Below are 26,275 nucleotides of genomic sequence, written 5' to 3'. Positions count from 1 at the left end.
CTACTGTCAATGTATTTCTGGTTCCTTGCTAGGGATGGTGGGGCCGGTCAATTCTGGTTCCCTCAGTTTCTCATTCTTACAATCTCAAGTTCAGTTCTCCAGGGTTCTGAAGCTATTTCCCTTCAATTCTTCATGAAAATTCTTCAGCATTTTAGTCTGAATTTCTGCTAATGAACACATTTTTGTCTGCAGTTCTGAGTAATGTATGGCTTTGCAAATAATTTTCATCTAGTGTGTACTTTATATGCTATTTCCGCTAAATATTCATTTTCATACACATTTTCCCCAGTATATACATTTTGTAAACAATGATCAGAGAAGTGCTCCACAAAATTTTCATGTGAACTTTGAAGGATGGCTGTGTTTTGGTTCTTATATTGTACACTGGTAAGTGTGAATTTGAGAAATTCAGCTTTAAATGTAAACTGAATTTAGTTTCTACCCTATACCTAGTCCTGTGACATCAATTTCTATACTATCAGACCTCCATTTCAGGTCCATAAAGAAAGAAACACTAAGTTACTGTCAGCTTCTTTGGAGAGCTGGTTGCAGTATGTTTTTGTACACTCATCTTCAAGATACAATAGATGAAAAAAAGCAAGTGAAAAATGACAGAAGTAACAAGTTTTCAGAATCTGACTTGTTGGAACATGCAGAGCATCTGAAGGAGAATGGCGCCTTCTAGGAGTCTTGATTCCGTATGACCTTTCAATAAAATGACAACTTTTGCCTCCTGCCATTCTTTGCTCAATTTCTCTCTTATGGCTTTAAGACGCTAAGTATGGGCTCGTAGCATCAGAACTGGTTGTGAGGTGTGTCCCTTTCCTGGTATGAATAACAGTGTTAGTGTCAATGTTGGAACATTGACTAGGCTAAATAGTAAGGCGTTATAGCGCAGCAACTTGCATAGGTACCATGCAAGTGTATTTGAGAAAATGAATGAAGCATATGGGCACAGCGGAAGGGGAAAGGCTAGAAAGAATAATAAAATTAGAACCTTATACGTACTGATTTCTGCAGACAAGTTTTGGAGATTTTAAAAAAAGAAGAAGAAAGAAAACTTGTAAGACAGTAGATTCGAAACAACAAACAACAACACAATAAAATGGATTACTGAACAGAAAACTGGAAGAATTCATAGTTTAGCACACAGTGTACTGCAGATTTGGCAGAAGTGGAGAATTTTCTCCAGTTTCAGGTGCCCACATTAGGTCCTCTAGATATATTGCCACTGGAGAACAATCAACAGAGTAAATGTAAGTGTACTTCATGTGATAATAGCTCAATGCAGATGAAGCATTTCTAGTCTCACAAGTCCCGGCCCCTTCCTCTCCCATTTCCTTTAATTATGGCACCTTTTGTCCTCCTCCTCGTCTTGCCTTTCCTGTTCAAATCTCACCTTTTCCTTTTCATTACTTTACAAAGCAATCCTAATCATGTCTAATCAGAAATAAGTCTTACTGAATTCAGTGGGGCTCAGTCCCAAGCAAATGGAATTAAGATGGCAGCTGAAGGTCTGTACCAAGCTGAGTGCTAATGATAGTTTTAATTTAACTTGGTGGGGTTATAAATTCTTGTCTACTGTGGTGTAGGTGGCACAGATTTAATGTTCACTGTAGGTAGCGCTGGAAAGAGGAGTGAATTTGAGTAGGAAAAGTGAGGAGGAGGAAGGACAGCCATGAGAATCTGAGGAGTATTCCTGTTCTAAAATAACTACACTTAGAAAGGCATACACTCAGATAAAGCAAAATACGTAGTTATCTAGTTAGCTACATATTTAAATACACACTTAAACGTGAATTTTCATATGGATTTCCCCCCTAAATTGCACATTAATGGAGACGTGGAACAGAATGAACTTACGCATAAACGTATGCAAAATTGGCATGGACTAGATATAGACTGAACTGTCTATTCCTAGATTCAACCCAAAAATGAAGACTGGGTTTTTTATTTAATTTTTTGCATTTTCAAATGCAGAACTGAGACTTTATGGAAGGAATATAGGACAGAGTTCATGTACATAATACCTCAGAAGGTATGTGACTATTTAAGGACCTTCAATGGAAATGACTATTCATTTTCTGTGTCATTGCAATGCTAGAGGTCACTTGACTGTGCTGGAGATGTTCTTGCTCAATTCTCCTACCATGCAACACAGGGCTACTCTGTGAATATAATAACTAAGGGATCAGCATAAAATATACTCTTAACACAGCTATATTACCCAAGAGGCTATATTACATTTCCTACAACCAAAAGACAGCTTTATTAAATTCTTCTCTCATGCTTCCCCCTTTAAAGGTTAGCTCATTGACCAAGCTGACATGTTCATACTACGAAAGCTTGTCGTTATTTCTACTGTACTAGAAATGATCTTTCAAGGACTTCTTTGTTTTTTAAATGCAGTGCTAGAGTTCTTAATCTTAATGGAGATGTTTTAAGAACCAAGAGAATGGATTCTAGAAAACCTACTGCCAATTATTTGCTATGTAAACCTTCCCTAACCTACTGCTTTCCAGAGGTTTTGGCCTATAACTTCCATTACTCCCTGACTGAATGCCTGTGCTTGCTGAGGCTGATGAGAGTTGATGTCCAAAACATCTGGAGGGCACCAAGTTGGGAAAGGTTGTGCTATTTGAAAAATAAAAACAGCAACGAGATATGGAGAAACAAATTGACTATTGTTGGGAAGGTCTCATAAAAATAAAACAAACAAACAGCACCATCAATTAATTTGTGCTTTTCCATTGATAATTTAGTAAGCATGTAAAAGCAGACACTATTCTGCATGTGTCCAATTGATGTGTGTCCTTTAGGACCTGGAAGAGGGCAGAACAGGGGCAGGCTTATGCATGCTCCACCGACATGTGTGCAGGTATGGAACCCCCATGAAAAGTGGTTGCCGTCTGTAATAACAGCACTTGAACTTATATGCTTTAAATCATATACAGAGTTAGGGAGGGGAAGGAAGCCTTTCATAATAGCTACAGAAGTACACGAACAAACAACAGTGGGTATGAAAAAATATGCTCTTACTGTTTTTGGTGGGATCTTTCACCACAGCATTTGTCTTGGCTGCATCCTCAGCCAGTTTTCTGTAGTTGTCTTTTAAGCCAAGGAGATTTTCATTGAGATCTCTGATTCTAGCCAGGACGTCATTCGCAGTATCATTTGCTTGCTTGGCTTTGTGTTTGACAGCTTGTACCTTGGCTGCTGTGTCTGTAAATGGGAGGTAGGTGGGCATGAGAGACTTGTACGTATTGTATGCACAGACGTGCTCTATCACTGACGCAAGGCCATTCCCCTCAACGTAGTTACGAAGGGCAAAATCATTGGTTAGATATGGAAACCTAAACCATTAAAAATATAGTTCTTTTCTCACCTAATGTAAAGGAGCATGCCATATATTAGCCAGATCCTACTATCATGCTACCTGCATGTGATTTCTCACCAAACTTCAGTAATATCCTGTCAGTAAATGTTGCCATCAGATATCACTAGCAATGTCCTAGCTAAATATCTTGTGAAGGAAAAAACTGTCAGTGGAATGGAGCCCTGTGTTATCAGTTTTTGTGAAATGAGAGGACTACAAATGCCTATTGATTGAACTGCCATGGTACCTATATGAATTCTGTCTGAAATCTAAACTTACATATTATACAAATTTGGACATACAATTTTCACAGGAGCCAGCTTCTGAGCATGATTTCATAGTCCCGTCCCCCCTGCCAAACCCTGTCACCTGCACTGGCAAAGAAAAGAGCACAGATGCTTGTGAGCTAGTTTAATTAGATCACAACTTTGTTAAATCAGAAAAGTCTGTGATCCAGTATTTTTTGGCACACTGAAGATACTATGCCGAGTGTTATACTGTACCACAGAGAATTGTTCTTTCCAGTCGGAAGTATGGCAACATACCTATGCGGCCATGCCAGTTTGCCCCATATGGATAGATACTGGCAGCAGATCTTGGCTTCTGTTTATATCTTTTGAATGCAAAGAGTCTCAGTCAATTTCAGTTCCCTTCATTTATGGATTTGCGATATTTCTCTGGAAATTTTGAGTTTTGCCTAACTAGACAGAGCGTTTATTCTTTGACAGTTTGCTAGTCTCTGTACTGTATTGCTACGGTAATAGGAAGGAGAGGTATTTTGGGGAAATGAGCTAGAGGAAAACGGTGGATTAGCAGTATGGACTCAGCTAGACTGGTAAGGAAAAAGTGATTTATATGAGTTCTATATGCGATATAATATTGTGCCACCAGATGGCGATGTAGAGTCCCATTTTTCTCTACCTGTTTTCCCTGTTTAAATTTACAACGCTTTAAACTGAAACGCTTCTTTGATTTGTCTAGATCCAGCCTATGTTGTCTTTCATTCCTTGGAAGAAGAAGAAAATTAACTTCCAGAACTGGCCTTCTAAGAATGACAAGAAAGTGACAGCTCCTGCAATGCCAAGGGGGGGGGGGTAGAATGCCAAGTATTCCTTCTTCTGTGGCAGACAGAACACCAGCATCCTCAATGATGCTCACAGGCAGGAGGGCACATAGCGAAAAGTATAATATACATACATCCCTTGTCAAAAAATAGAGATCAGAAAAATATTTCAGTCAAGTCTGTCAATACTGCAGCACTACTTACTAGGGCCTAGTCTTGCCTGTGAACTGTGAGAGATGGATGACGAGCAATGGAGCACCCTTGTGTAGAGATGGTGGGAAGAGTGTTCACACCTGTATTGCCTAGACGATGATCCTTGCCATCTGATGCTGTGCTGTGAAGTTGGGCAATGAGGCCACCACAGCATAGCATGGGAAGACAAAACAAAACAAAAACCCTCTTTGTGTGTTCCTTTATCCAAATAATTAGCAACATGTATTTATTTATTTAATACAGTTATATACTGCTTGTCATCAGAGGATCACAGGGCGCTTTACAGTATAAAAGCAGAAAAACAAACATAATAACAAACCAAACAATCACCCCACCCGCAAGAGGAGAAAGGGACGGAGTGTGCAGAAGCATCCCTCCTGTTAAAAAGCTACAGCCTGTTGTGTGGAGTCTACTGTGTTCATGTAGGCTTCCAATGTATTTTAGACCCCTGATCTTCCAGGGTTCTAACACACACCGACATGAGAAAGCCTTGCTGAATCAGGCCAAAGGCCCATCTAAATCCAGAACCTTGTTCTCACAAAGGGAAACAAGATGACTATGAAACGCCTGCAAGCAGGACATGAGTGCAACTGCAGTCTCCCCACTTCTGATTCTCAGAAAGTGGCAATCTAACCGGGGTGGCAGGAGTAGATCAGCCTCCCTTCTGTATACAGTTGCCTTCCAACTAATGGAGGGCAACGGTGGTGGTGGGTGAATGTACTTGGCCCTTTGTCCTCCTTAATGAGATGTTGATTGCATGCAGAAAGGAAAGTCAGAGGCAGACAAAAGAATTGCCCAGTTCCCAACATGGTGACATATTTCCCCTGGCCTAGCTCTACTGATGGCAACTTTGCTACATTTGCAACACTTCCTTTCAAGCTGTTTGGTAACACAGAGACACACAACATAATCCCACTTGCTTCATGATAATTGATTGGCTGGATTCAAGCAATGTGGGAAATGGATTTCGGGTGCTCCCCAAATGGTGGTCAGCCCTACTACCTACCATTAGGAATCGCAGACAGTTTCCCCAAGGTGTCGTTCAAAGTTTTCAGGAGATCTGAGTTCTTTTCCTCTGCATCTTGCAACCTATTCTGCATTCCGTTTAGATTATCCTCATTTTCTGCAAAGAGGGCACAAAACAAAGATTTGACTTAGTTTTCTGAAGCCTCTGTTTATTTCATATACCGTGTATGTTGTCAGGAAAACAGGAAGCTGAAAGGTTCTTAATCAAATCAAACAACAACAACAACAACAACAACATATTTATACCCCGCCATCCGGCTGGGTCTCCCCAGCCACTCTGGACTGCTTCCAACAAAATATTAAAAATACAGTAAATCACCAAACATTAAAAACTTCCCTAAACATGGCTGCCTTCAGATGTCTTCTAAAAGTCAGATGGTTATTTATTTCCTTGACATCTGCTGCGAGGGTGTTCCACAGGGCAGGTGCCACTACCGAGGAGGCCCTCTGCCTGGTTCCCTGTGACCTCACTTCTCGCAGTGAGGGAACCACCAGAAGGCCTTCGGCGCTGGACCTCAGTGTCCAGGCTGAATGATGGGAGTGGAGATGCTCCTTCAGGTATACTGGGGCAAGGCTGTTTAGGGCTTTCAAGGTCAGCACCAACACTTTGAATTGTGCTTGGAAATGCACTGGGAGCCAATGTAGGTCAGCTATATCAATTTCACTTTCTCTCAGTTTCTCCTTTTCCCAATCAGTTCTCCATATTTTCACAGCAATATGCTACCATTATTTTTAAAAGCCTTCATGGAAATCCATCAAATTTAAGGCAAATTTCTCCCAATATACATGCTTGTTTGCAGTTTTGCCAAATTTTTACATTTTGGCAAACATTTCCCCTTAAGTAATGCATTTTTGCACGTTATTTTCACTCATAACACGAGCATTTTCTGTTCTTTACCCTAGCACACATGGTTTCGTACGCATAATTTGGCTGGAGAACTGCATTGCAAATTTCAGAAAAGTGCAAATTTTGAAGGATGGCTGCATTTCAGATTGCATACTGTTTCGGGAAGAGTGAATTTGGTAGATTCACCTTTAGATGAGAACTGAATCAAAATTCTCTCCCATCCCAAATTTGAAGCTTTCCTTGTTGGGTCGAATTGCAGTCATAAAGATGAATGTATTGCCTAGAATGTTGTTTTTGTTTCAAACATTGCAAATTGTGGACAAGATGGACTGTTTCAAGAAGTGGCAGAAAGATATTTCTAGATTTGTCTGGCAGGGCAAGAAGCCCAGAATAAAATTTAAGATATTAACTGATGCAAAGGAAAGGGGTGGATTTGCCCTGCCAGACTTTAAACTTTATTATGAATCAGCAGCGTTCTGCTGGCTGAAAGACTGGCTGCTTCTTGAGAATACAGACATTTTGGATTTAGAAGGTTTTAACAACGTTTTTGGGTGGCATGCATATCTGTGGTATGACAAGGTTAAAGTACATAAAACATTTAAAAACCATATTGTCAGGAAAGCATTGTTTAATGTTTGGATTAGATATAAGGACTTATTGGAGAATAAAACCCCAAGGTGGTTGTCACCAATGGAAGCAAAAGCTCAGAAAAAGCTCAATATGGAGGCCAAATGGCCGAAATATTGGGAAATTTTGGAACAAGAAGGAGATAGACTGAAACTGTAGAGTTTTGAGAAATTAAAAGATAAAGTGCGAGATTGGCTTCATTATTATCAGATAATGGAGGCTTACAATTTGGATAAGAATGTCGGCTTCCAGGTGGAAAAATCTAAATTGGAAACAGAACTGTTAGAATCCAAAACTAAGATTTTGTCAAAAATGTATAACTTGCTGTTGAAATGGAACACTCAGGATGAGACGGTCAAATCTGCTATGATTAAATGGGCACAAGATGTTGGACATAACATTATGTTTGCTGACTGGGAACAGTTGTGGACCACCAGTATGAAATTTACGGCCTGTAATGCCTTAAGAGAAAATATTATGAAAATGATATACAGGTGGTACATGACCCCAGTCAAGCTTGCAAAAATTTACCATTTGCCCGATAACAAATGTTGGAAATGCAAAGAAAATGAAGGTACATTCTTTCACCTTTGGTGGACATGTCCTAAGATTAAGGCTTTCTGGGAAATGATCTATAATGAATTGAAAAAGGTATTTAAATATACCTTCCTGAAGAAACCAGAGGCCTTTCTCCTGGGCATGGTCGGCCAATTGGTGTCAAAGAAGGATAGAACTTTCTTTATGTATGCTACAACAGCAGCAAGAATACTTATCGCAAAGTACTGGAAGACGCAAGATTTACCCACTCTGGAAGAATGGCAGATGAAGATGATTGACTGCATGGGATTGGCAGAAATGACTGGCAGAATCCGTGACCAGGGAGAAGAGTCGGCGGAAGAAGATTGGAAGAAATTCAAGGACTATTTACAGAAATATTGTAAAATTAATGAATGTTGAATGATGTCGGATAGAAATTAAGGGGTTTTTAGCTGTAATGCTTTGAGCGATATGGGAAAAAGAAAAAGAAAAAAAGGGGTATAGAAATAGAATAAAAATTATGGATAAGGATTTGCTGAACTAACAATTTGAATTGGAATACAAGAAGGGGAGGTATGAGGAGGTCAGGGAAATATGTTATTGAAAAATAAGTATTGTGAACTTTATGTGTTTTTAAACTTTTTTTGCTTTTTTCTTTTTGATTCTTTTTTTATTGTATTAAATTTGAAAACTTTAATAAATATCTTAAAAAAAAACAAACAAGATTCTCTCCCATCCCTAATACTCACAGCCACACTATAGAGGAACCTGGCCAAAGAGAGAATGACTGACCCAACGGCCTTTTGTGGTGTAGTGGTTAAAGTGCTGGACTAGGGCCTGGAAGACCACAGTTCAAATCCACACTCAGGCATGAAGCTCCCTGGGTGACTTTGGGCCAGCCACTCGCTCTGGGTCTAACCTACCTCACAGGGTTGTTGTCAGGATAAAGTGGGAAGGAGGAGAACAATGCACACCACTCCAAGCTGCTTGGAGGAAAGGTGGGAGATAAATGTAATAAATAAATAAATAAATAAATAAATAAATAAATAAATAAATAAATAAATAAAATCTATGGCTGAGCAGGGATTTGAAAGTATAACTTATAAAAAATACATGATTATTTTTTAAAAAATACTGATACCTATATTTATATCTATCTGATGGCAACCACACAAAAATGAAAACCACATATCTTTTCTTTAATTGTCCGCATAAGCTTGGCAGCATAGAAAGGTTTTTTGTGAAACTCTTGCAGAAAAGAAATGGAATCCGTAACTTTTGAAATTTAAATCAAGGATTTCCACTGTGTCTAAGGTCTTGGTTTTCTTATACTAGTTCTATACAATACCTAGTATTTATAGAATTTTCATTATTATTACAGAATATGCCTATGGTTGCATTTCGAATTGCACACCATTCCTAGGACTGCATTTAAAAAAGAGGAAACTTGCTGGACAACCGTTCAATAATGGTTAAATTGAATAGAAGACACAGGAGACTTTCCTTAACATCTTCTGCCCTCATCAATAGATGAAACTGCTGTGGTGACCTCAGAATTTCTTGAATTTCTTCAGTGGTGTGTGTGTGTGTGTGTGTGTGTGTTTGTGTGTGTGTGAATAAATACAATCAATGAGGTCAGAGTAGAGTCACAAAGAGTGTGTTTTACTTACCAAATTCCTATTACATTGACTTGATGCAGCTGCTGCAGATGTAATACCCATTGAAAGGCCATGATATCATGTTAACCATAATATGATCAATACTGGAGGCAGCACTCATTCTTTCTCTCTCTCTCTCTCTCTCTCTCTCTCTCTCACACACACACACACACACACACACAGAGAGAGAGAGAGAGAGAGAGAGAGACAGACACATTTTAAGGCAAAACTAATTTGTGGATAAAATAATGTACTAATATCCATTTAAACAGAAAAACTGCTACAAACCATAAGGACAATAATTGAATATTCAATACACTACTGATGAAATTAATGTCATCCTTTGTGTATGATTCAATAGTCTTTGCAAGCTGTTTTGCATGACAGTGGTGTTTTCTAGGACATCTTCCATAAAAATGATTTTTAAGGCTGTCAAATCTCTGTTCCAACTCAGATTGGTGGATATTTGCAAATACATATGTCACAAACTCAGGAGTGTAGTTTGGCAAGGAAAATGCTGATTTGTGCTGAAGCATCATTTTAGAGACATTTTTCATTATTTATTCCCATCAAAATGGATGTGATGGTGCTGTAGCATTGGAGGGAAGACATTTATAGCAACATGGCATTTTCCCCTTGGAAAATAGGGGTTGCACTGATGGCAAAATCTGGGAAATGAGTTATAAATCATGTATAGATTGCTTGCCATAGGTGGCAAATTACAGAGAATTCAAACATTTGTATATACAAGGTAACTAGTTACATCTAAATAAGAGATATATTACATTATGTGATGCCACAAAGCGTTCTTAATTGGCCTGTAAAATGGTTTCTCCTAGAAAGACAATAAATGGTCTCTCTTAGATACACAATAGATTTGCCAATTGATGAATTAGTAGCTCACTTCTGAAATATCTACCACACGGGTGTGTGTGGAATAAATGAGGAAACATGGCTCTTCAGTGTTGCTATGCACATTTTCTGAAAGTAAAATGTCTTTTGCCATGATTATTGAAGCATGTTACATATAGGGTGTCCTGAAAGACAATTTGGAAGCTTCAGTAGGCACACAACCTGATAGACTTTTATCAGGCACAGCCATAGTTGTCCAAATTCCTTTCATTTGCAAGCCCAATTTAAGGTGCTGGTGCTTTAAAGCCCTAAATTGCTCAAGACCCAAATATCTGAAATATTGGGAAGTTTTTAATGTTTGATGTTTTACTATGTTTTTATATGTACTGTAAGCCACTAAGAGTGGCTGGGGAAACCCAGCCAGAGGGGCAGGGTATAAATGATGGTAATGGTAATGGTAATGGTAATAGTAGTAGTAGTAGTAGTAGTAGTAGTAGTAGTAAATGATGAATGCCTATTATTATTATTATTATTAGTGCTATTTTTCTAGAAAAAGAGGTGCCAGAACTCACAATGAACACCTCCCTCATTCTCTTAGAATGGCAGTGGCATCCACTTGAGAGTTCTGACTGAAAAAAGCTGCTATTATTATTATTATTAAAATTTATATGCCACTCTTCATAAGAAACCAGAGACAATCAAGAGACCAAGGGTCATTTATTGCCTAAAAATGACTCTTCCAATGACTTTTTAATCTGACTTGTTTTAACATTTATTATTTATATTTATCAATCACTTCATAATAAAAATTCTCTAATATTGCTCCAAGAACTGTTGGACATTTCAAAAGAAAATATATAACACCTATGTAAAACTTTCAAAAATAATTTCTTCATAACAGATACATTTCAGGTAGTAGTTTTAGTAGTTCTTCAGTCAATGTCTTGTTATACTGACTGCTTCTCTCCTGGGTGCCTTGTCCAAATTATACCAATTATTCCATTCTTACAGTTCAGAATCACCCGGCTCTGAAAACTACTTCTAGTTCTGCAACCATTGAGCCAGGCTATTTTTATGACTTTTAATAAGTTTTAATCTCTGTGGATCTCCCAAATTCCAATATCCAAACTCCATCTGTTTTAAATTTTCCCCTTTAATATCTCAAAATGCATTTTAATTGTTTTCTAAATATTAAGAAGGAAAAAAAGCAAAACAAATTTCCTCAGGGAGTTCCATGCAGACTGGAGGATGAAGTTCTGAAAATCACCATTAATTTTTAAAGAAACTGCTCTGTTCTACAAGTGATAAATATCCTGAAGAGCCATATTTTGAAGTCACCTGTGGTGAAGTTAAACACTGTGCCGTAGTTACGGCATGAAATCCATTCAGTTTACTTGTGACTGACAACTTCCTTGCTTTTTAGACAAAGTTAAGCTAGTTCTCACTCATTATGCTAAGAAGAACAGACATGCAGTCTGTAAGGAAGTAATCAAACGCAGATAATGAGAATAATAGAGGCAACTGCGATGTAAGGCAGCACATTCTACTCAAGGATGAAGAAGCTTAGCCTGTGCACTTATGAATGCAAGGGGCTTACACTGAATATGTGGAGAAGGCCCTAGGTGAGCCCTGACTGTTTTTGTGAAGCAGCTGAAGAATGAGAAGTGGGAAGATGACTAAGAGGCAGACAGGCATCTTTGAAGGCTCAAGAATTTCTCTTTCATTGGAATTACATAACAGGCCCACCTAGAGCAAGCAAGAGTTTTTCTTGGTCTACTTTGCACAACAAAACAATATTTGCTGCTGAAACTAAGCAAATTATAAGGAGAATGGCTGAAGCAGGAGGGTAGGAATGCCCAAACGTCAGACTCTGCATTCTGTCCAGATTCCTAGAACCAGTTTGACACAGAGACATTTTTAGGGCTGAGTGGTAAAAGATACATAGCTCATGAGAATTTCTCTCCCATAACCTTCATGACAGTATATGCAAGAAAGAGTTTTCCTGCACCTACATCAGATGGCTCGGGGAGAAGGCTTCTGCCAATTTCATGGCCTTGGTGACCTAGAGCTCTCCAAGACAGTTACAGGTCCAGATGCTAGGCATTGACATCGGCAAAGAAGAGGGATATCCTATCTGGTTCCCTCTCCTTCCCACCCCATAGCTTTAAAACTGAGTTGTCTTTATAAGACAACAGCAAAAAAGTATAATGAGATATGTCTAGGATATTGGGTATATTCAACTATGTAATACTCAGAACATTCCCATTAAAATAAGTGGAACTGTTAGCAATAACCAACTTTGGTTAGCTATTTATTTCAATGGGTCTACTCCAAATATGACTCAGTTGGATACCCCCCGTTAGAAAACATCTCAGAAGAACTACTTTTGGAGATCTGGAAATTGTAGTGTTATGCAGTCTCAGATAAATAGGGGGAAATGACCAGTATAGTCATATACCTTAAAGTCTGCTGAATTCTTTTCTAATTCTATGCTTTGGTTACAATGAGTAATGGTGGAAAGTGCTTCACTTTTTGCTGACACCATACATTTTTGTGGTCATAAAGGAATTCAAACCAAAAGCTTATGGGGATTTATCCAGGAACATATACAAAGATGATGATTATATAACAAAGATCCTGTGACTTTGCAGGAATACGTATTACAAGGCAGTGCTAATCATTATTAGGGACCTCAGTGCTTTTCTTTAGGGGATACTCAAGGGTAAACAGTACTGGTACATCTTTTTGTTGTTAAACAGTATGGCACTTACTGTAACAACTTCATGGTGAGTACCAGCACCTATTTTTCTAGAAAAAAAGCACTGAGTAGAGTACAAAGTACCTGCACACTAGAAATGAAGTTCTGAAAAATAGAATTCCCATTAAGTTATCAACTGATAATCTGAAAAAAAAGGAATGGCTTAGATCTGAATGACCACCAACAAATACAATATACTTCCTGAGCTTTCATTTTTCAATTAACCTTGTTTAGACAAAAGCCTGTCTGAATAAAATATCTTCAAAAATATGTATTCACAACCCCCTCCCCTTACACATATGTCTTGCATCCCTTTATTCTGACATAGCGCAAGCAAAGAGAAAGAAGAATTTGGTCACTTATAGCTAGGAGCCTGAAATCCACGTATGTGCAAAATGCTAGCTGTAGAATCTACTTTTCCTATCAGTTCTCCCCTTTCAGACTTCCAGCCCCACAGAGGGAGAGAGAGAAAAAGGGAGAAATGAGTAAATCTCCATTTTAATAGCTGCCGTCACACGTTTTGCTCTGTAAGGACTATTTCAGCAAATTTCGGAGGTAATATATGGCATTTTCCTGATTAACAGCCATTTTATACCTTATGTAATTGGCTACAAATCAGGTGGATGTCATAATGTAGCAAGAAAACATTCCCATCTCTGTCGCAGCCTAGGCCTGAGTTCCTGGAGGATATATTACTTGAGTGGTTTACGGGTTTTCATTACTTTAACTAATGTACTACCTGTAGTGCAGAGAGAGAAATTCCAAACTAATGACTGCTTCTGCCTACTAGCTCTTTACAGAGTCTCCATTATTTGTCTTTTAGTTGTGGGCTTCCTATAGGGATTTGGGAGGATTCTAAGGAGACTTTGTTCTGTAATTTTTTTTATTTTAGTGTTCTCTTCCTAACCTAGAAATGCCAAGCCATGGCTTAGGAATTATGTTAATAACACTAACAACATACTGATGCAGCAACAAGTGCTACAAACAAATAAAAGCAATTAATCTCAGGCTCAAATTTGGCTTAATGTCTATCCAGGCCACAATGTGATCCTGTAGGGTTAGAGTAATGTGTGCCAATATATTAACATATACACAGTATAGAGCACCGAGAAAAAACATTAAAGCTTTATGTTTCAGCAAAGCAGTTTCATCACTGTTAGAACCGTCTAATAAAAAAGAAAAATCAGCTCCATAACCCTCCAATTAACCTGTAATAGGGCTTCATGACCATATAGGAGTACTTAACTTGAAATTTTATAAGATGCCTTTGTGGTGATATTGGATTGCTTTAGAAAGACAGAACTTTCCCTTGGTACTGAGAGTGAAGGGGGGGGGGGAGCAGTAATTTTAAAAATAAAATAATTATTTTTTCACATAACGAAAAGCAATGTCTTAACAACGTGATGGCGAAGGTGTTGAATGCAAAGATGTAAAATGCATGAATGCATGTTGAAATACAATTGCTTTCTGCAATACAGCATAAGCCACTTTGATTAGATTTAGTTGTGTAGCCATCATCAAATCCAGTTTATGAAGTTGAGACTTGCCAGATGATCTTGAGCAGGTTCCTCTAAAGAGCCTTCTGGGGACCATGGGCAAGTGGTAGGTGGGGCCAGAGGAAAAAGCGGGCAAAGTCAGAGGAAACAGACAGAATGCAGAGCAATGGATGTGACTGTAATCCACTGGGGTGGAAATTTAGCTATCATGCCACTGATGGCCAATGAGCTACTGGGCAAGGTTCAAGATACTGGCATTGGTGCACAAAGCCAGATAACTGAAAGTTTGTCTCATCTCCTACATACCCAACCAATCACTGCATTCTGCAGGAGAAAGCATCCGGCAGATACCATCCTATCAGGAAGTTTGCTGTGCACTGTATTGGGATTGGGCCTTTAGTGTATAGCTGTCAACGTTTCCCTTTTTTAAAGGGAAATCCCCTTATTCCGAATAGGATTCATCGCAAGAAAAGGGAAAAGTTGACAGCTATGCTTTAGTGTGATGGCACCTACACACCTAGCATCAAACAGATGCCTTCTCTATTGTCTTTTCTCTATTGTCCCTTTTCCAACAAGCATACTAAATGGAGATATCTATTCCAGTAGTGAATGGGAATCGATTTTATATATGTTCTGTGTAAATTGCTTTGAGATGTCTCATGTGAAGCAATTCATAATTAAACAAATAGCCATAAGAATACATTCTAGCCATGCCAAAGTCAGAGGTTTCTACACACATAAACACAAACACCCATTTAAGTAAGCAAGAGGCATGAACATGATTCAAGGATCTGTTCTAGCCACACAAAAACACTTGAAAGGGAGGGTATGGAGTAGGGATGGTGAGCTGTGAGGCTTGGAGAAAAGAGGTGCAACCTGCAGGGGGTGGCATGGCTTGGCGAGAGAGCCTTGAAGACTGGATAGAAAGGCTTGGAGGACTGCATTCAGGTCCGAGGTTTCCCACTCTGGATACTGAGCAAATCAGCAACACTCAGGATCAAACAACACATGCCACTAAATGTGTCATTAAACAGCTTTCCAAATTAATGCAAGGGTACAGGGGGGATTGCCATATCTTCCTATGTCATTTGTACTCTCACAAACACTGTCTGAAGCATATTAGAAAGAAGGTCAAAATAGATGTGACTCAACGTAGTCATTAGAAAGGATGCCATGTTTTGCTTTTTAAATGAGTAAGGATGGGGGTGACAATTTTCTCCAGGACTGCAATGTGTGGCATCAATGGGAGCCCCCCGCCCACATTAATAGCACCCATAATTTCCATTGGGATTGTGCCTGGGAAGGGAAGAGTCTTTCTCCTCTTGAATCCCTCTAGTCAAACACACTTGACTGATTCTTCCAAATTATGGTGTGCTTTCTAAAGTCACATCTAGTTTGACCCTCACTCTTGTCTAACTGAAAGGGTGTTTGTGAAAGTAAGATGACATAAAAAGATATTGTAGCCCACTCAGCGCCCCTGGAGCAAGTTGGAAAAACTAGATATGATGCTAAATGTGCCCTTGCATTTAATTTGCAAGTTTTAAAAAAATACAAACAGCATCAACTGGGCATGCTGATAATTACTGGGATTGCAGCATGTGGGGAAGGAAAGCTTCACACCTTTCTTCCTGCTGCAGTACTGAGAACAACCCTTTCTTTGAACCCCTTCATTGAAGGGAAATTCCATACCTGCAACTATCACCTCCAGGAGAGATTTGTTTCAGGACCAACAGCAGGGAGGTAAAATGATTAAACTCCTCCTCCACATCTGCCAGGGTCCCAATAACTATTACCCCTCCTCTAGCAAGATGTTGTTTGCATATTTTAAAAATATCTATCCATTAAGTGTCTAGTCTGGCCCTAAATAAGGATGTTATAGTTTGAAGCCACTGCCTGTTCTTCCTTTGTGCATTTCTGTCCCTGGGGTCCTCAGACCTTCTGATACAGTATCTTCTGTCCAAGTGTATTCAAACTCAGCCCTCATTTATTCTGACATAAACATCTCTGTTCCTGAGGATAGAGAATATGTTGTTATATCATTCTTCCTATTAGCTTATGTGATCTAGGGTGTTAATGTTAACAAAGACTCTGGTGGCATTTTAGAGATTAACATGTTATGATTTAAGCTTTCACAGACTAGAGTTCTCTTGATTGGTACAAAAATGCACACGACTGAGTATAGAGGGAAGAAATGTAACAAAGTACCCAATGGCCATAAATTTCAATTATTGGCAGCACTGTTTAGTTTTTTTCCTACCTGTATGTGTGTGGATAGACGCATGTGTGTATGCATATTACAATGGAGGTTAACACTTCATTTATCTAAAGTAGTGGACTCTAGTTCATTCAAGTTTATGCCATAAACTTTTAAGGTGCTACCAGACTCCTTGTTTTTGCTGCAACAAACTAATGTGGCTGCCCCTCTGTAGGTCATTGCTTTAAATTTCTATAGTGAAACAGTGGTTGAGAGACTGTAAGTTGTTCCAAACTTCCAAGAAAGTTCCTGATTGAATTAGGATCTGAATGTAAGAGACTGTTGTCACCATAGGTGGGTATACAGTTCGTATGGAAATCAAGTACTGATTATAGAGACAGAATTGTAAATCAAAATATTTTCCTATAGAGATATTTGCACACTAAGACCACAGTAGATCTCATTAGCTTTTCAATGAAACCCAATTATTGCAGGGAAAGAAAAAGACATACCTTTAACATCATTTGCCTGCCTGTTGGCATCGTTAAGAACCCTGAAGCTTTTTTGCAGAGCATTCTTGGCACCATCCTTTAATGATCCTTCTGGACCAGACGCCTATAGAAGAAGAAAAAGAGGGAAAAAAGACCCAACAACCAACTACTGTCAGTGAAATGCATGCTAAGCAGCAGGTTCAGCAATTGAGAATCCTCAGAAAAAGTAAAATGGGGCAATTTAGTTGAAGCGTCATGAAAATTTGAAATGATCATCAATGCACTTTAAACTATGCTCTTAAATCACTATGATATTTATCATACAGAACTAATAAAATATTTTTCATATTAATTTGGGTCTTACATCAAAGTAAATACCTTTCAGGCAGCCATGAAACAGAAAATGAGAGCAGGGCTGAACTGGGGAGCAGAAATTTCCTTTTGTTTTGTTTTTTTAAAATATTATTTAGAACAGATTTGAAATCTATAAATTCTTTCTGCATCTATATGAATACAGCTGTCTATCCCTAAAAATATGTATGAGACGGCCTACAAACATTAGAAAGAGGATTCTGCCAGTATGTTTCTGGAGCCAAACTGAACCTGCTGTGACATAAAACACATCTGTGGAAGTGTTATGATGTCTGTATATTAAGATGTGTAAAGGATGTTAATGAGCTTGTGTGGCATAGTGGCTGAAGGGTTGGACTACTGCCAGGGAGATACAAGTGCAAATTCAACCTCAGCCATGTAGCTCACCTGGTGATCTTGAGCCAGTTAGCCTCTTCATCTAACCTACCTTACGGAATGACTGTGAGTTTGTAATAGAGGAAGGGAGGCTCTCTGGGTTTCTTGGAGGAAAGGTGTTATAAAAACTTAACAGCCAACATATGTAGTTAAAATAAGAGCTTGATTGCTGTTATTGGCAATCAGCTTGTACGATTCTTTGAGCCCTTGTATAAGTGTCTGTGTTTTAGAGTGGGAAGGCAGAGTAATAGCAAAAACGTATTCTGTTTCCTACCATAAATGCATTGGGAAGGACAAATATACAGTGTCTTGTCACTCTGGACTGGGACTACAAGTCCTAGCATCTTTGATGACTATGCCTAATCTTAGTCCTATGAGACTTTGCAAGAGGTTTTTAATGCAGTGTCATCAAAGGTTTAAGGCATTCAGTTCTATTTTCATTTTCAGCAAATTAGACCTGAACTGTGCAGGATAATGGATAGCAAGCTGAAGCTTAAGGCAAGGATGACGACGACAACAACAACAACAACAACTGGGAGCCAGTCCAGACCCAAAGGATTGTTTGTTGGCCTTGCCTACCTTGGATAGGGTCATATTACCCATTTAGTAAAAATATCAAAATAAAGTTGAAATTCATGAAAATCTATTTATGCAATTTGTTTTCTCTTATTAAATATTCAAATTATTCTTCAAAATGGTATTCCATCAGATGCAGCAAAACTATACACCTGCCACATTAGATTATATTTCTTCTATTCTTTCTCCCTTCAGATCCAGAGGCAAGCTTTCAAAACTGAACTGATCATTATGATTGTCATAATGCTCTATACATGATAGCCAGCATGTAATGGAAGTTTTAGAGCTGAAATCACCATGTATGGTAGACTTTAAATATTGCAAGCACCTCTGTGTGGAGAAGGATGAATGTTTTATGCATTGGTTTTGATGTGTGAAGACATAACAAAAACTTGCAATTGGTTGTGGCTTCTCAAGACATGTATGATGTTTGTTAATTGTAATATATCTGCATAACATCACACATGACTATATGCAACTTTCACCTTTTTTCCTAAATGAAAATGTGTGAAAAATTGTAACTTTTGGAGATACCCTGAGATCATAGGAATTATCCTGTAAAAACAGTATTGTACTACAAAAGCTTAAGAATAGAACAAACAAGAAATGGAAAAGGAAAGAAATAAGAATTACCAACTGTGATTGTGAATAAATACAAGAAAGACTGTGAGGAAATATGGCCTAGTTAAGTCATGGCAGAATAGAGTAAGAAGAATATCGGCTGCTCAAGCAAAGCATTGTAGAGTAAAAGTAGCTTTGGGGTGGGGGAAATCTGAGGACTGTGAGATATCTATTAAAAGTCTAGTAAAAGGCAAGCAATAAATATACCAACACTGCCTTAATGAAAGCAATAAAACTTTTCCTCACAATTTAAATAGTCTAGTATAGAGATTAGGGGTAGGATTCAGCGAATGAGTCCCACAGCAGAATTATGCCTGTGTATTTTTGGGGACTTCTGCTTGCACAATGGGGCTGCCCCCTCCTACCCCCGCTTGCCTCCCTTCGTGTGACATTGATATACTCTCCCAGTGTCTCTATACTGAAGCTTCTATAGGAATTAAACTGTATAAGAAAAAGAAAGAAAACAAATTTGTTAGCGATAATTAGGTAATTATAGTATATATAGCACCAAACCCTTTCACAGCTTGATGGCTTTACTGCATTTTATAAAACACCAGCATTTCCTAAATGTACCGTATGTTAAGCCTTTATTATTATTATTTTTTAAGGATCCTCAGTTCTGAATTGGATCTTTTATCATGATAGAACCCAGATTACCATCGCCATCCACACAAGTAATGGGCTATGTAAATCTACTTTAATAGTGGAAATACCTCATCTGTGATGAATTTATTTTGCTTTAGAAGCAAAGAAGAATTCATCATTTAAGGCATGAGACGAATTCATCTGTCATATTTTAATACTGCTTATCTTTCTAGTTGCCACTTAGTCTTCATTTAAGGATTCTTAGGATTTTTAACTGTTGGCTGCTCTTAGCTTTAAAACCATGCAGTCCACAAATCCAAAGCCCATTGTGAATAGAAGGCAAGAGGCAAAGGGATTCTAGTAGCAGATGCACAATCATGCTGCCACAGGCATGAAAACCCAACCATCTCCATTTCTTCCCTTGGTGAATCCAGGAACCTGCTCTTCCCCAAGCCCACAGGCATCTCATACCAGGGACAGGAGTGAATTCTCCTGGAGTGAAGTGAACAAGCAAATGAATAGAGGATCTTTGATCACCATGTGCATAGCATATGGTGCTGTTGACTGCCCAACACAGCTACGTAATTGCAGGGCAGGGTTGTATGTCATTCCTCTGAGCATGCAGGGAAGGACTGTAGTCAACTAGTTCATTCATAACAATATAATCTTAAGAATAAAAAAACAGCAGCAGCACATCGACAAATTGCTACTGGAAAACTTCCTTGTACAGAAGTTGACTTTTTTTATAATGCTTCATGAAAACCTTGAGTGGTATTCAACTAAGTTCGATTCAGATTGGACCTACTGAAATAAACCTGATTTAGCTGTGTTCATTTAATTTCAAGGGGCATACTCTGAGTAGATCTTAGTTGCAAACAACCATTTGGTGGCAAACTTGCAGATTACTCTACTATGTGAAATAGGGCTGTGAGTCCCAGATTGTCACTGGAGTTAGATCTCTGTGTAACACATTTCAGGTGTAGATACTGGTAAGCGTTCTTCTGTTTCACTTTACTTCTTTGCTACGACGTTACAAGCAAGCTGGTCTTTGAGACACTTAACAGCCAAAATCACGACTGTTCTCTTTTCTTAGGATATAGTCTCTACTGCTTTTCTTGTTTACTGAGATGATGATTACCAAGGTCCTAGGAACTTTTAATGGTGCATTTGCCTGTGAATATCATTATATTTTCTGCAGAAACTGTAGAATATTATGTTTTGTCACACTGCACACACTTGTAATCAATCTATGTAGACTCCTTCCTGAGTACTAATGTGCGACTGATACAGCTTATTGCCTCTATAATACATTCCACAGGTCACTGTTTTTCTGACAGATGTTCAACAGCAGATGTTCTGTCCTCCCCAGCGAAGGAAGGCACACATCTGATAGTTAACCCTTTATTGACAAGAAATGCACTTACAGCAGCTTCTACTGTGCTACACCCCCCCACACTTCTAGCCTCTAGTCCCTGCACAACAGTTAAAGCAACAGGGAGACCCCACCCTCCTGCCTCCTTATATACCACCCCCACCACCGACAGGTGGCCTGCAACCTGCAAGTCCCCCCCCCCATGGAAGTTGCTGCCATTCTTCCCACTTCAAGCCCCTCCTGCTTCTAGAAGACAGCAGGGCAGGCGAAGGTGGGAAGTCTACTGACCTATCTGTTGGCTGAACAGCCTCTTCTTCTTCCATCACTTCTGGTGCACCTTTCTCTGTTGCAGCCTGCCTTGACTCTCCCCACTTCCCTGACTCCTGCCTGGCGGGTGGCATCAAACTTCATAAATCACTGGCTCCCCCACCTGGGTCATTCTCCTGGTCCCCTCCCTCTACCCCACACTCTTCAGAGACATGCCAGTCCCTGACATCATCTTTGTTTCCTGGTGTTCTGTCACATACTACATGGACTATTGATGTAAAAACTGTTAGGATTCATTTTCTGTGTTGCAGTCATGCAACACAGAAATTTTATCACATCATTTTATCACATGATGGTGTATGTTTTCATTCCACATTGTGGGAAGTAAAGGAGACAGGATGTTTTTATTACTGTGTTTCCATGATGTAGGATTTTTGTCTTTTGTTCTTTCTCTTTGCTGTCTGATGCTGAAGAGGAAGGAGCTGAGTTACGATGCTCTGAGTGTGTATATGTAAATAAATGTAGTTAAGTCAAAAAGCTGCTCTACTGAGTCAGAATGCTGACTGCCTATACTCTGCTGATCCTGAAGTGTGCTGATGCCCCTTGGTATCAGTTGCTGTGATGTTTGGGCTGGAGAAAGCATTTGAACCTCCTGGACGAACGACCAGGAGGGAGAGAACATGCCAGTCGGGCATGTGTCTCTGCCAGGGTCCTACTCATGTGTAGGACCTCCTGACAAAAACATCAGTCGCTTTTACTACAGATTGACCTTTGTTCCATTCAGAGCTGAACAGCAGGTTTTCCTGGGGAAAGCAGCAGGATAGATGAAAAACCTCTTGGATCCATGCCTAGAAAGAACAGGACTAGTGGAAAACCTCTCAGGCATGAGACAAGCAGAAGTGTGGATGGGCCCATAATTATGTATTGTGCCATGATTTGTGCCCTGTAAAGGGAGGTGCAGCACCAGTGCGGCACATGACCATGTAAGGGGCAGATGCAACACAGAAAAACAGTGGAACAGTTACAAAGACTGTGGAAACCATGTAAATAGGACTTGACAAGTTTTTGTAGGAAGGTCAGAAAGACCACAGACTTGGTGTTGAAATGAAGACGGTGTAAAAGACATTGACTCATTTTTCTCTTTTAGGAGACCATACAAACTAAAAAAAAGAAGGAAACATTCAAAGGAATTGACAAAAAAAGGCACCAGTCTCAAATGATGTGGTGGAGTAATGCTTTTGAATAGGTGTTAATAAAAAGCATATTTGGCATCTTTCAGAATGATAAAAAGGAGACTCTTTGAAGGAAACATTATTTTCTCTTACCAGTTGTATAGCTTCGTTGGCACGAGCCTTTGCTCCTTTGGCAATTCCATCAGCTTCATCAATATAATCCTTGATATTACTGTAGGCCTTAAAAGCTACAGTGGCATTGAAAGAGAGGTTTTTAGCTTCGTCAAGGATTCTGTTAGGATACAAAATACACATAACTTTAAAAACTCCATGGGCAGTTTCACAAGCTAAGGCTGCAATCCTTAGCTTGGGATTCAAGTACTTGGGAGTAAACTGAACTCAACGGGACTTAGTGCTGGATAGACTTGGCTCCGTTGGTGTGTCTTGTCACTATGAACCTACTAGCTGGATCCCAATCAGAATGGGCAAACAAGTCTGAGATGTGATGTCAGTAAGCCTGCTCACCTAAGTTTCTGATAAACTTAATGCTGCCAGAAGCTCTACTTTTTCTTTGGACTGTTTGTCATTAATCAAAAGAAAAGTGCAAACACTTCAACCTGAGCTCTGTGTCTTGTATTTGCAAAGTTAGGACTAGTGAGAACTTGAGGATTGAATGGCGAGGATGTTTGGGAATCCCTGATCTATATTCAAAGATGTTTAAAATAGAAAAGGTGTTATTTATTTCTGCCTGTTAGAGAATCCAACAGTGTAATCAAGTTGATATACAAAACAACAAACTCATGGTTAACATACCCATCCAATATAGCAGATGAATCATTCAGCTCAGCAGCATGGGCCTCTGCCTGTAGCACCTTTTCTGGAAGCTTTCTGTCTTTGATATCTTGGGACAGATCATCTATTTTATCCCTTAGATTATCTGTCAATGGACTTATAGTATCCCGGACATCATCCACATACTAAGAGCAACAAAACAGGAAAGTGTTTAAACAACTGAACGCAGAAATCATAGCCCCGCACCATTATGCACCCATTCATTTATTTAAAAAACATGTATTATTTATTCTGCTAAGAACTCATCCAAAAAGCTAGATAAGCTGGTCCCCAGGTGGCTACCCATCTGGATGTCGGTCATCCTCATGGCTGCTTGGCTCCCAACTATTTCAGGCTCTGTCGTCAGATATACAGATTTAGTGGATGACAAAAGGAAACTATAAAGGGGAATTATTCCTCCCCAAATCATTTTCTACAGATTTATTTATTTATTGCTTTAAAGGCATAATGAAAAGTAATTTCCCCAGTGAGCCACAAGAGCAGACCATTAGCCATCTTCTGGGTTGGGGGCCTCCACTGCAGAAGACCCCCAAAGACCCGAGGCTTCTCTGCTCCATCACAGTAGGAAGTTTCTGGAGAAGGATGACCCCTTTAAGTCAAGCAGCACTTGTCAGCAGAGGGGGCGCTAATGATAAGAGGGAGTGCTAAAAAATAAGGATGCACCTGCTGCTGCTACTATATAAAGACTTGGTTTCAGCTTGCTTGTGGTTCAAGTCTCTGCCTTGCCTTGAGTCTGAACACTGCCATGCCTTTGCCTTGCCTCACCCTCTATCCTGTCTGAATCTTGTCCCACCTTGCTTTGTCTTGCACCCACATGAGGCCTTGCCTTGCACAACAGGGATATTTGTGAAAGAGAAATTATCCCACCAGATTACCACAGAGTAGTCCAAAAGGAATCAGGAGTGAAGACTAGAGATGCCAGTGTAACTCCTGATTCTGGCTGGGGCTTGGCTATGACTTTTAGGAGCTTGTAATGTTTGGTTCAAAGGCAAGGAGAAAATCAGAATCATGAAATTAATCAGATTTTAACTTGGCTTTTCCAGGCCAATAACCATGCAGAGCATGTCACCCATCCTTATGAAGACAGTTATATATCCTAAGTATGGTGACTTTTTCTGTCCCATGAACAAATGCATCAGAGTGTAGCATGTGTGTGTCAAAATCAATTCCACAACAGTTTAGAATGTTTGTGGTCTGGTTCACATGCCACCGTAAGCTGAAGAAAAAACCTTGGCTGCAGATCATAGGTAAGGAGAAGACAGTTTAACCATAAATCTCTGTGGTGCAATGGATCAGTGTGTCTGACTGTTAACCAGAAGGTTGGTGGTTTGAGCCTACCCAGGGACGGCTGTGGGCAGGATTCTTACATTGCAGGGAGTTGGACTAGATGACCCTTCCAACCCTGAAATTCTGTGATCCCAGGTTTGGACAACACAAAAAGCCAAACTTTGACTTGGCTGCCATGCAGCACTAAGCTAAAAGAAACAGGGAGGAGCAAAGCAATTGTGGTTTCCTCCCTGGGAGCCAGCACATTTTCAGTGTCCTGGTAAGATGTGGTTCTGTGCAACCACAGCTAGTCTGTCTTCACCCTTAGATTTTATCATGGGAATACATACATGGGAAGATGGCAAAGTTGAAAGTTTCCAATAGATATAAATCACATTTGACTGTTATTGCTCCTACTTATTTATTAATTAAATCTATATAATGTCCTTCTTCAAAAGGCCACAGAATGGTTTGCAACAGAATACAAATTGAAGCAGTTATAAACCAGCAAATGCATTTATAGTAAGAAATACAGGCGGCAACCATTTTGTGTGGGGGTTCCATTCCTGGCCGCTGCATGTCACTGGAGCCTGCAGAAGCCCCCTGCCCTGTTACCCCCATTATGTCCACCATTCCACTACCGTTCTGCCTTCTTTCGCGTTCACATGGACCCATGTGTCAGCTGTCAACTCGAAGCATGCAAAATGGTTGCCTGTACATAGTAAAATAAAATATTTGTGCTCATCCTTCAACCATATAATATTTACCTCCACAGCTAAATTGATTCCATTTGCAAGGTCATTAGCTTCACTAAGGATGTCATTTCCTTCTTTTAGAGTGTTTTCGACCGCCTGTCGTCCATCTTCTAAAGCTTGCTTCTTTTCCTATAGATTATATTTGTTTATGTGAGGAAAATGACTCAAAATGAATATGCGTTTGTTTTTATATTTTATATTTAATAAAACATTGTGTTTGCAGCACTTTTGTTGCTTATTTTGTGTTATGAAGTACAGGAAGGTGTTTGTAAGAAACCTCAGGATTTCTACCTTCTGTAATATCAGATTTAGGAAATTGCATACAAAGCTGAGTAAGTGATTGTAAAATGCTATACATCTGGTTCATCTTTCCAGCATTCTGTGAAAAATGTCATTTTGGGGAGCTTGCCATGATCTGAGGAATCTGATTAAAACAGAGAATTCAAAGGGATGATTACATCATAAAATTCTACAGAGAAGAAAATATTTTAATTTTCTGCATCTTCCTTCTCTCTACCTTGAAGAAGCAACTGATCTACCTTTAGGGAATGGCGATGGTTAGCCCTTCAGGCCCCCCAAGTATTTTATGGAAGCTAGCATCATGCAACTCATAACAGCCTTGAGGCAGAAAAGACTGAAACAAACAATAAACCGAAACATTTGTCTTCATTTGAGGTTGACTTCACTCTTACTGTCATGGCTAAGCACTTGTTAATGTATGGTATAATGTGCTTTCAAGACTTCGCAATTAAAATTAAATCAAGAGAAATCATTTATACCAGTTGCTAACAATAAAAGATATAGGGTAGTTTGATTTATAATCTGAATTTACATGTGCCCATTTAATTCCTGACTTGAGAACAAGACAGAATGAGGAAGTATATCCATCCTAATACTAAATCTTGATTGGCTGGGTCTGTGTAT

The 26,275-nt window shown here is 39.2% G+C and overlaps 1 protein-coding gene across 6 annotated transcripts in view; it reads right to left on the bottom strand.

The window, feature by feature from the left end:
* Positions 1-26,275, bottom strand: part of LAMA2 (laminin subunit alpha 2) — a 367,591-nt gene that overhangs the window by 54,330 nt on the left and 286,986 nt on the right. For all 6 annotated transcript variants that reach the window (XM_053381873.1, XM_053381876.1, XM_053381874.1 and 3 more), the window contains 6 exons: positions 25,364-25,480; positions 23,292-23,455; positions 22,632-22,770; positions 17,160-17,262; positions 5,659-5,775; positions 3,040-3,222 (listed from right to left, as the gene is read on the bottom strand). In XM_053381873.1, coding sequence (XP_053237848.1) covers positions 3,040-3,222; positions 5,659-5,775; positions 17,160-17,262; positions 22,632-22,770; positions 23,292-23,455; positions 25,364-25,480 — 823 coding nt within the window. The remainder of the gene's footprint in view (positions 1-3,039; positions 3,223-5,658; positions 5,776-17,159; positions 17,263-22,631; positions 22,771-23,291; positions 23,456-25,363; positions 25,481-26,275) is intronic.

This window comes from Podarcis raffonei, chromosome 3 (assembly GCF_027172205.1).
Source record: "Podarcis raffonei isolate rPodRaf1 chromosome 3, rPodRaf1.pri, whole genome shotgun sequence".
NCBI lineage: Eukaryota > Metazoa > Chordata > Lepidosauria > Squamata > Lacertidae > Podarcis > Podarcis raffonei.
Note: the sequence above shows the minus strand (reverse complement) of the source record. Positions and strands in the feature narration are given on the sequence as shown.